The following is a 12,141-nucleotide window of genomic DNA, read 5'->3' as shown; positions in this document are numbered from 1 at the left end:
TATATATATAACAAGGAAAACGTCTTGGATTCATGGTTGATTTATTTTTGCTCGTTAAAGCGGAATTTAATGGAGACAATCAACCGGTGGAATGGTTGAAAGGGAAATGGCCAAATATCTTCATTCAGCATCCGAGAGATGGTTTTCGGGGGACAGGGAACATGAAGCCTCGGTCGTGCTGGAAGGAACTGCAGATGCCGGTTTACACCGAAGATAGACACAAAATGCTGGAGTAACTCAGCGGGGCACTCCAGCAATAGACAATAGGTGGATAGCTGGATAGAGCTCTTAAGGATAGCGGAGTCAGGGGGTATGGGGAGAGGGCAGGAACGGGGGTACTGATTGAGCATGATCAGCCATGATCACATTGAATGGCGGTGCTGGCTCGAAGGGCCGAATGGCCTCCTCCTGCACCAATTGTCTATTGTCTATTGAATGGGAATCCTCGGGAAATGCTACAACTGTGTAAATGGAACCCCCTGCGTCAAAAGAGTGGGAACAAGGCCGAAGCAGTCCCTGGTTCCAAGTTCAGTCAAACCTTTTGTTCTCTGGATCAATACCAAGTGTGAAACTGAAAAATATTTTGTATAACAAACAGGCGACATGTTATTTCTCAACACATTGGGGAACATGGTTAATAATGTCACAATATCATAAGGTAGACACAAAATGTTGGAGCAACTCAGCTGGTCAGGCAGCATCTCAGGAGAGAAGGGATGGGTGACGTTTTGGGTCGAGACCCTTCTTCAGACTGACTTCCAGAGATGCTGCCTGACCCGCTGAGTTACTCCAGCATTTTGTGTCTCCCTTCGATTTGAACCAGCATCTGCAGTTATTTTCCTGCACAATACCATAAAGCTCCAGTTTTCACAGTGTAATTGCAATGAGTGTCTGGGGTAATTTCAAGCCAATTCAGTCAAATTGGCTGGAGCGCATAATGCAGCAAGATCTTGCGATATAAACCCATTAAACAGGTCATGTTTCCCTTGGCCTGAAACCGTGGGGCAAAATATGAACAGTGTTTCGAATGCTTTAGAGATACAGCATGGAAACAGGTCCTTCGTCCCACCGAGTCCATGCCGACCACCGATCCCCATACACTAGCACGATCCCATGGAGAACGGAGAACTCAATGGAGTTTGGATTAGGCGCCACAAAAATGCAATGACCATCAGCACAACATTATAGACAATAGACAATAGACACTAGGTGCAGGAGGAGGCCATTCGGCCCTTCGAGCCAGCACCGCCATTCAATGTGATCATGGCTGATCATTCTCAATCAGTACCCCGTTCCTGCCTTCTCCCCATACCCCCTGACTCCGCTATCCTTAAGAGCTCTATCCAGCTCTCTCTCTTGAATGCATTCAGAGAATTGGCCTCCACTGCCTTCTGAGGCAGAGGGAGAAACAAGGAACCGCAGATGCTGGTTTACAAAGAAAACGGCACAAAGTGCTGGAGTAACTCAGCGGGTCGGGCGCCATTTGCGGAGAGCATGGATAGGTGACGTTTCAGATCGGGACCCTTCTTTAGACTGGACATTGATGGGTGGCATTTCGGGTCATGTTCAGACTGAAGAAAGGGCCCTGGACCCAAAATGTATCTATCCAGGTTCACCAGAGATGCTGCCTGATTTGCTGAGTTATTCCCAGCACTTTTGTGTCTTTTACTGTGAATGACCAGTGGGATAGTCACTGTTGAATAACCATCATGCAGCCAACAGTGCCTGTAACGGAGGACCTATTTATAAAATTGTAATTCCTTCAGAGGATTTGAGCACTGGGGCAAAGACAGTACTGAAGTGCAGCGTTAAATATATGAGTGAAGATGCCCAGAGGTTCCTGCCCTAAACATCGCAGTGTGTGTGTAGTGAAGGCACACCCAAATATCCCGCCCACGTCACTGTCAAATAGTCCCTGCCTCAACTACCTCCTCATTCTTCAGTCTGAAGAAGGGGTCTCCACCCAAAATGTCATCCATTCCTTCCAGAGATGCTGCCCGTCCCGCTGAGTTACTCCAGCTTTTTGTGTCTATCTTCGGTTTAAACCAGCATCTGCTGTTCCTCCCTGCACACTCGTTCCACATACCTACCACCTTCTTGTGTAAAAAAGGTAGCCCCTCTGGTTCTATTAAATCTTTCCATCCTCACCTTAAACCTATGTCCCCCTGGTCTTCCTTTCCTCTATTCCAGGTAAAAGACTCTGTGCATTTACCCAATCTATTCCTCTCGTGAATTTGTGCACCTAAGATCACTCCGCATATTTCTGCGCTCCATGGAGTAGAGTCCTAGCCTGCTCAACCTTCTCTCTCAGGAGAGCTCAGGCCCTCGAGTCCTGGCGACATCCTCGCCCTTCTCTGCGCCCACTCCAGCTTAACGGGTTGGCCCAGTGTCGGGGCGATTTTGGCGGGTAAAGGGGCCTACTCCAGTTACGCGATGTTTACGGCGACTGTCAAAGTCGTAGCAGATCGCCAAAATTTTCTTTTACCCAACCACAATGACCACGACAATGCCAAGTCAGGTCGATACAAGGTACTTTTTTATAGACAATAGACACTAGGTGCAGGAGGAGGCCATTCGGCCCTTCGAGCCAGCACCGCCATTCAATGTGATCATGGCTGATCATTCCCAATCAGTACCCCGTTCCTGCCTTCTCCCCATACCCCCCTGACTCCGCTATCCTTAAGAGCTCTATCTAGCTCTCTCTTGAATGCATTCAGAGAATTGGCCTCCACTGCCTTCTGAGGCAGAGAATTCAGGTGCTAGTTTTGTGAAACTAGCACCTGGCTAAGAGATTACACCGTCTTCGGAAACATCGCGAAATTCGCACGCTTACCTGACCGTCATCCATCCTACCTGCCAGATGTCCTGACGGTAAATAAATTGGTCAAACAAAATAATCTTCTGGTATTCTTCAAATGCCTTTTCTTAATTTAATATTACGTGCTTCTAAACGCATCTGCGACAACCTAGCGAACCTGGGGGCAGCGTGCGACAGACAGCGCCCGCAATAAGCTACGATACCTGGCGACAAGCCAGCTGGCGCCCAGAAATTTCTATCTGGGAATTTTTTTCCGCGTGGCGCCGAGATCCGCTACGATTCATTGAAGACTCCTCACGATCGTGCCCGCCACACCCCGGCCAACGTTCGGCGTCAGCCTAGTCGCCGGCAGTCGCCTTAAAATCGCCTAAGTGGGACAGGCTCTTAATTGGTTCCGTAGCTAGTGCTCGCATCCTGGAAAACGGAACTTAATAGAAATCAGGAAAACCAGACACTGAATGCCCAGCGCAAATTAGCGAAGCCGTGTTGTTGGAATTTCATTCTTAACTGCACAGAGCATCCATATCCCCTGCTTGGCCATCAGTTCTCACCAACAGCGTGCGGTACAGCTAAACTATGGCAATGTTTATAACAAGCACTTCTCTCTAATTGTCTTTGAAATGGTTGTTAATGCTGAGAGCACATTATCATTTTTACATTTCCCCGGAGAGATGGACATAGAATGCAAGGATAGGTAAACGGTATAGACAATAGACAATAGGCAATAGACAATAGGTGCAGGAGTAGGCCATTCAGCCCTTCGAGCCAGCACCGCCATTCAATGCGATCATGGCTGATCACTATCAATCAGTACCCCGTTCCTGCCTTCTCCCCATACCCCCTCACTCCGCTATCCTTAAGAGCTCTATCCAGCTCTCTCTTGAAAGCATCCAACGAACTGGCCTCCACTGCCTTCTGAGGCAGAGAATTCCACACCTTCACCACCCTCTGACTGAAAAAGTTCTTCCTCATCTCCGTTCTAAATGGCCTACCCCTTATTCTCAAACTGTGGCCCCTTGTTCTGGACTCCCCCAACATTGGGAACATGTTATCTGCCTCTAATGTGTCCAATCCCCTAATTATCTTATATGTTTCAATAAGATCCCCCCTCATCCTTCTAAATTCCAGTGTATACAAGCCCAATCGCTCCAGCCTTTCAACATACGACAGTCCCGCCATTCCGGGAATTAATCTAGTGAACCTACGCTGCACGCCCTCCATAGCAAGAATATCCTTCCTCAAATTTGGAGACCAAAACTGCACACAGTACTCCAGGTGCGGTCTCACCAGGGCCCTGTACAACTGCACACAGTACTCCAGGTGCGGTCTCACCAGGGCCCTGTACAACTGCACACAGTACTCCAGGTGCGGTCTCACCAGGGCCCTGTACAACTGCACACAGTACTCCAGGTGCGGTCTCACCAGGGCCCTGTACAACTGCACACAGTACTCCAGGTGCGGTCTCACCAGGGCCCTGTACAACTGCACACAGTACTCCAGGTGCGGTCTCACCAGGGCCCGGTACAACTGTACACAGTACTCCAGGTGCGGTCTCACCAGGGCCCGGTACAACTGCACACAGTACTCCAGGTGCGGTCTCACTAGGGCCCGGTACAACTGTAGAAGGACCTCTTTGCTCCTTCTACAAGCTGCTTCCCAGAATGTTCCCCTTTTTTGCTGAGCCTGCACATTGAGATCAGATTGCAACAGTGAAGTGAAAGTCTTCCAAATCAGTTATCTTTCCAACAAAGTAAAATCTATGAGATCCTGGGGCAATTTTGATCTGGGGTGGTTAGAAACATAGGAAAAAGCTATCTTTGAGGCAAATTTGAAGGTGTTTGATCAGGTCAATAGCTTCATAGAAAAATAATAGGGCGGCACGGTAGCGCAGCGGTAGAGTTGCTGCTTTACAGCGAATGCAGCGCCGGAGACTCAGGTTCGATCCTGACTACGGGTGCTGCACTGTAAGGAGTTTGTACGTTCTCCCCGTGACCTGCGTGGGTTTTCTCCGAGATCTTCGCTTTCCTCCCACACTCCAAAGACGTACAGGTATGTAGGTTAATTGGCTGGGTAAATGTAAAAATTGTCCCTAGTGGGTGTAGGATAGTGTTAGTGTGCGGGGATCGCTGGGCGGCACGGACTTGGTGGGCCGAAAAGGCCTGTTTCCGGCTGTATATATATGATATAAACGCAGGAGTGGGCCATTTGGCCCTTCGAGCCAGCACCGCCATTCAATATGATCATGGCTGACCATCTAAAATCAGTACCCCATTCCTGCTGGCTCCCCATATCCCGGAATTCCTTTAGCCCGAAGAGCTAAATCTAACTTTCTCTTGAAAACATCCAGTGCCTTCCACAGATTCACAACTCTCTGGGTGAAAAAGTTTTTCCTCGTCTCAGTCCTAAATGGCCGACCCCTTATTCTTAAACTGTGATCCCTGGTTCTGGACTCCCACCAACATCGGGAACATTTTTCCTGCATCTAGCCTGTCCAATCCTTTAAGAATTTTATATGGTTCTATAAGGTTTACAATTTTGCCAAGGGCAATCAACCTATGAACCTGCACGTCTTTGGAGTATTGAAAGAAACCGGAGCACCCAGAGAAAACCCACGCAGGTCGCGGGGAGAATGTGCAAATTCCGTACAGACAGCACCTGTAGTCAGGATTAAACCTGGGTCTCTGGCGCTGTGAGGCAGCAACTCTACCTCTACGCCACCGTGCCTTACTTATGCAGGCCAAGGTGGTTTACTTAGTATGGGTTACCCTGACCTAATACAGTTCAAACTGTCTTCAGTGTGTAAACACAACCTTGAACTGACTTATTCACAAAATGCTGGAGTAACTCAGCAGGTCAGGTAGCATCTCGGGAGAGAAGGAATGGGTGACGTTTCTTCAGACTGAAGAAGGGTCTCGACCCGAACGTACAAACTCCGTACAGATGGCGCCCGTAGTCAGGATCGAACCTGAGTCTCCAGCGCTGCATTCGCTGTAAGGCAGCAACTCTACCGCTACGCCACCGTGCCGCCCTGGTTCTCTGGTTGTTGGTACGATGATTCAGTTGCCTGATAACAGCTGGGAAGAAACTGTCCCTGAATCTTTGAAGACAAGCAATGTACCCACTCACCCTGAGGGACACTCAGTTGGATAATGATCATGATCTGAAGAAGGGTCTTGACCCGAAACATCACCCATTCCTTCTCTCCCGAGATGCTGCCTGACCTGCTGAGTTACTCCAGCATTTTGTGAATAAATCGATTTGTACCAGCATCTGCAGTTATTTTCTTATACTACTTGAACTGACTTATATCATCAGGTCACTTTGGGCACAGGTTGAACGTAAACGTTGTCTGACAGTGTGCCACCATAGATAAAACAGAATCTATGGTTTTCTCTGACAGGCTCCTGTTAAACCTACTGTCTTGAAAAATGAATAAGCACATTCCAAATTGCAAGTACTACTGGGAAAACTTCAGAGGATAAAAATCTGAAACAAAAACTGATAAGGCTGGAAATTCTCAGCGGGTTCTGCCAAAAAGAAATTTCAGGTATCAGAACTTCCATTAGAACAAATTCACAGAGTCTACATAACCAGAAGGCAATTGAATATTGGAGTAGATATTCAGTGCTGGCTCGAAGGGCCGAATGGCCACCTCCTGCATCTATTGTTTATTGTCTATTGTTTATAGGTGCAAGGAACTGCAAGTGTTGGTTTGCAAAAAAGAAAAGCAAGGCGCTGGAGTGACTCAGCGGGTCAGGCAGCATCTGTGGAGAACCTGGATAGAGTCCCGATCCAAAAGGTCACCATTATGTATCTATACACTGTAAATGGCTGGATCGTAATCATGTATTATCCTTCTGCTGGCTGGATAACACGCGACAAAAGCCTTTCGCTGTACCTCGCTCGGTACGCGTGACAATAAACTAAACTGAAACGGGTAGAAGGGAATGGAAAGATGGAGCAGGTTTGGAGGGTTGAAGGCTTTCCTCTTCTCTGTGCTCCTCTGAATTACGAACCTCCCTTTAAATTCACATCTGAAGGCAGAACATGCGCGAAGGTACTGCACTGGACTTGCAGTGGTTGGAGGATAATGGAATATTCATGACATGGTGTAATTATAGTGTTGTAAATACTTCAAGGACTTGCATCCTGTCAGGCAGCCTTGAAGGCAGTCAGTCGAGCAGGGGTTCTGTGCTTTTGTTAATGCCTTCACCATTCTTCGACAGAATGGTTTGATCAGCCCCTCGCTTTGCTTTGCTTAAGCCCACCGTGGCTTAGCGGCAATCCGAACAAATTCTTGAAGCCTGACAGTCAGCAGAAGGACAATACATGATTACAATCCAGCCATTTACAGCGTATAGATACATAATGGTGACCTTTACAGCGTATAGATACATGATGGTGACCTTTACAGCGTATAGATACATAATGGTGACCTTTACAGCGTATAGATACATAATGGTGACCTTTACAGCGTATAGATACATAATGGTGACCTTTACAGCGTATAGATACATAATGGTGACCTTTACAGCGTATAGATACATAATGGTGACCTTTACAGCGTATAGATACATAATGGTGACCTTTTGGATTGGGACTCTATCCAGGTTCTCTGAAATTTGGGGAATTAAGAAGGACGTCACTAATGAAGAAAGAATAGGTTTTCACAAGATCAAATGGACTCAAGACCTTTTATCCAAATGAAGATTCTGCTTCAATCTGACCGACGCACGCAATGTGTCGGATAACAGGACCCAGGGATGGGTTGTTCCCACCGCAAGGGCACGTTGAAAATTGGGCCGCGATCAGTCTCATTGTCACTGTCAGGCTTCAAGAATACTGTCCTCCCACCCACGTACACACGGGGCCACACATACCCACACACATACCCACACACATACCCACACACACACCTACAGATACACACCTACAGATACACACATGCCCACACACACACACACACACACACACACACACACACATACCTTACACACACACACCTACAGACACACACACGCACACACACACACACACACACACACACACACACACACACACACACACACACACACACACACACACACACACACATACCTTACACACACACACCTACAGACACACACACGCACACACACACACACACACACACACACACACACACACACACACACACACACACACACACACACACATGTACAGACAAACACATGCCCACACACACACACATACCCACACACACACACACACACACACACACACACACACACACACACACACACACACACACACACACACACACACATGTACAGACACACACATACCCACACACACACACACACACATACACACGCACACGTACAGATACACACATACACGCACACACACGCACACATACACACGCACACACACATACACACACACACACATACCCACACACCCACACACATGTACAGACACACACATACCCACACACACACACACACACATACACACGCACACGTACAGATACACACATACACGCACACACACGCACACATACACACACACACACACACACACGTACAGACACACACATGCCCACACACACCCACACACACACATACACACACACACACATACCCACACACACACACACATACACACACACACACATACCCACACACATACACACACATACACATACACACACATACACGTGAAGACATTTGTTCTCGAGCAATTTCATTTAAAGAGCCACCCAATCTAAGTTTGATCTCAGATTGCGTGCCTCTTTAAATGATATTGCTCGAGAACAAACAGCATTTTGGAGACTGCTACTTAACCATAACACAATAGTTGTTTCCTGGATCCGAATCATCAAATATACTCAAGCTCTGATGCTACAATGCATAAGCTTTGTCTGTAAATCAATGCAGAGTAAAGGCATCCGCTGTACAACACATACATTGTGACTGGGAACTCCCAGCCCATTCCCTGCAGGGATACAGTTTGAATCAGAATTGAAAGAGTACAATCATGTTCAATACCATTTTTCAGCCACATAACGCTCGTAAAAATTTTTTTTACAATAGGATTGATTTTTTGGGCAATTTCTGTAATAGCTGGTCAATTTTTTTACTGGAAACAGAATGTCTACCCTAAGTAATTTTGTTTTAAAATAAATTTGTGTGGTGAAACTCAGGAGATCCCAGGTGAACAGCTCAATTAGTTTTACCTACAGTTATTACCCGGTGCACATCATTAAAGCATTCAGCGATCAGAGATCTGGGACAGACAGTCTCACTGGTACTACCAGCGAGACTGGTGATACCAGTGAGAAATCTGTACGAAAATAACTGCAGATGCCGGTACAAATCGAAGGTATTTATTTCACAAAATTCTGGAGTAACTCAGCGGGTCAGGCAGCATCTCTGGAGAGAAGGAATGGGTGGCGTTTCGGGTCGAGACCCTTCTTCAGACGAAACTCGAAACGTCACCCATTCCTTCTCTCCTGAGATGCTGCCTGACCCGCTGAGTTACTCCAGCGTTTTGTGAAATAAATACCAGTGAGAAATCTCAATGGTTTTGCCGAAGAGAGACACAAAAATGCTGGAGTAACTCAGCGGGTCAGGCAGCATCTCTGGAGAAAAGGACTAGGTGACGCTTCGAGTCGAGACCCTTTTACAGTGAGAATCATTGGAGAGGGAAACCAGAGGTACGAAAAGGTAGAGAAGACCTTTTGGTACTGTTGACCAACAAGCCCACAATGGTCCATTGTTGGTTCTGGAGGAGGTGCTAACGAAGGGATACAAACAATGAAATTAGTGGAAAGACGAGAGTGGGGGGAGGGATGGAGAGAGAGGGAATGCAAGGGCTACTTGAAATTAGAGAAATCAATGTTCCTACCGTTGGGGTGTAAGCTGCCCAAGCGAAATATGAGGTGCTGTTTCTCCAATTTACGCTGGGCCTCACTCTGACAGTGGAGGAGGCCCAGGACAGAAAGGTCAGTGTGGGAATGGGAAGGGGAATGAAAGTGTTTGGCAACTGGGAGATCGCACAGGCCAAGGCGGACTATAGACAATAGACAATAGGTGCAGGAGGAGGCCATTCGGCCATTCGAGCCAGCACCGCCATTCATTGTGATCATGGCTGATCATTCTCAATCAGTACCCCGTTCCTGCCTTCTCCCCATACCCCCTGACTCCGCTATCCTTAAGAGCTCTATCTAGCTCTCTCTTGAATGCATTCAGAGAATTGGCCTCCACTGCCTTCTGAGGCAGAGAATTCCACAGATTCACAACTCTCTGACTGAAAAAGTTTTTCCTCATCTCAGTTCTAAATGGCCTACCCCTTATTCTTAAACTGTGGCCCCTTGTTCTGGACTCCCCCAACATTGGGAACATGTTTCCTGCCTCTAACGTGTCCAACCCCTTAATAATCTTAAACGTTTCGATAAGATCTCCTCTCATCCTTCTAAATTCCAGTGTATACAAGCCTAGCCGCTCCAGTCTTTCAACATACGACAGTCCCGCCATTCCGGGAAATAACATAGTAAACCTACGCTGCACGTCCTCAATAGCAAAACGATCGCCTAGCCTGCGCCTGGTCTCACCGATGTATAGGACTCCACACTGACAACGATGCATACAGTGGATGAAGTTGGCGGAGGTGCAAGTGAATCCTCCTTGGTTCCACTTTGCAGGTAACGTCAAGATCTGTGCTATCTATAGTTGGGTTCACTCAACAAATATTGCTCACTCCGAATGCCCGACAGACACAAAATGCTGGAGTAACTCAGCGGGACAGGCAGCATCTCTGGAGAGAAGGAATGGGTGACGTTTTGGGTCGAGACCCTTCCTCAGACATGTCGACCCAAAACATCACCCATTTCTTCTCTCTAGAGATGCTGCCTGTCCCGCTGCATTAGACAATAGACAATAGACAATAGACAATAGACAATAGATGCAGGAGGAGACCATTCGGCCCTTTGAGCCAGCACCGCCATTCAATGTGATCATGAATCCCATTGCTCCGGCATTTTGTGTCTGTCTTCGGTTTAAACCAGCGTCTGCAGTTCCTTTCTACACATTACTCACTCTAATGCCACCTGGACGTTGCGGAGAGCTGGAACTCGAGCCGGAACCGCGATCGCTCCCATCTACAGGGGAGTGGTTCTAAATGGTAACGTCCAAGAGTCACCATGCAAACTTCATTAACCCCTTCAGCGGACGTGTCCAAAGTAGAAACGAGTGGGTATTAAAATGGGCCGTCACAGAAACAAGTTGCCTTTGTGTAAGGGGCATCGATAAAGGTGTTCCTCAGCTATGTGCAGGAAGGAACGGCAGATGCTGGTCTTCAACTGAAGGTAGGCACAAAACGCTGGAGTAACTCAGCGGGACAGGCAGCATCTCTGGAGAGAAGGAATGGGTGACCTCGACCCGAAACGTCACCCATTCCTTCTCTCCTGAGATGCTGCCTGTCCCGCTGAGTTACTCCAGCTTTCTGTGTCTGTCCACAGGTATGTGATCAGACGCAAAGGTTGGGATTTTCGGTGGGCAAGGCTCCATGATTCCGACCCTTAATTGGACAACCAGGCTCTTCACACATCGGTTCATACATAGAAACATAGAAACATCGAAAATTGGTGCAGGAGGAGGCCATTTGGCCCTTCGAGCCAGCACCGCCATTCATTGTGATCATGGCTAATCATCCACAATCAGATATCCGTGCCTGCCTTCTCCCCATATCCCTTGATTCCGCTAGCCCCTAGAGTATCTATACCATGCAAATAATTAATTTGACAAAGTATCATTGGAGGGTAGGTTGGGAGAAGTCATCAGAGGGGAGGGGGTCGAGTGGTTCAGTAAAGGATTCTGAGGGGGAGGGAGATGGGGGTGATGTGTCCACAAGCGCAGGTGGTCTGGGATGGGATAATGGGAAAAATTGGGAGGAATCCCATGGAGTGATGAAGTGGGTGGAAAGTGTTCAGAGGGATGGAGGGGAGTGGGAGATGGTAAGTGAGGAATACAACAAGCCAACATCTGCTTTGATATTCATGAGGAGGAATATTGGATAACTTTGTGGTGGTACCTGGGGATCATCCCTCTCGGCACGGGTTGGACAGGGCTGGGGAAAGTGGGACAGGGCTGGGGAAAGTCGGACAGGGCTGGGGAAGGTCGGGGAAGGTGGGACAGGGCTGGGGAAGGTGGGACAGGGCTGGGGAAAGTCGGACAGGGCTGGGGAAGGTGGGACAGGGCTGGGGAAGGTGGGACAGGGCTGGGGAAAGTCGGACAGGGCTGGGGAAGGTGGGACAGGGCTGGGGAAGGTGGGACAGGGCTGGG

At 48.0% G+C, this 12,141-nt stretch overlaps 1 protein-coding gene across 1 annotated transcript in view; it reads left to right on the top strand.

The window, feature by feature from the left end:
• Positions 1 to 7,080, top strand: part of gfra2b (GDNF family receptor alpha 2b) — a 158,942-nt gene extending 151,862 nt beyond the window's left edge. The window contains 1 exon segment of the mRNA XM_078429022.1: positions 7,045 to 7,080. Within this exon segment, the coding sequence (XP_078285148.1) occupies positions 7,045 to 7,080 (36 nt within the window).
• The last annotated feature ends 5,061 nt before the right edge of the window (positions 7,081 to 12,141 follow it).

The sequence above is a fragment of the Rhinoraja longicauda genome, chromosome 36, assembly GCF_053455715.1.
Source record: "Rhinoraja longicauda isolate Sanriku21f chromosome 36, sRhiLon1.1, whole genome shotgun sequence".
NCBI classification, from domain to species: domain Eukaryota; kingdom Metazoa; phylum Chordata; class Chondrichthyes; order Rajiformes; family Arhynchobatidae; genus Rhinoraja; species Rhinoraja longicauda.
This window is presented reverse-complemented; position numbering and strand designations above follow the sequence as displayed.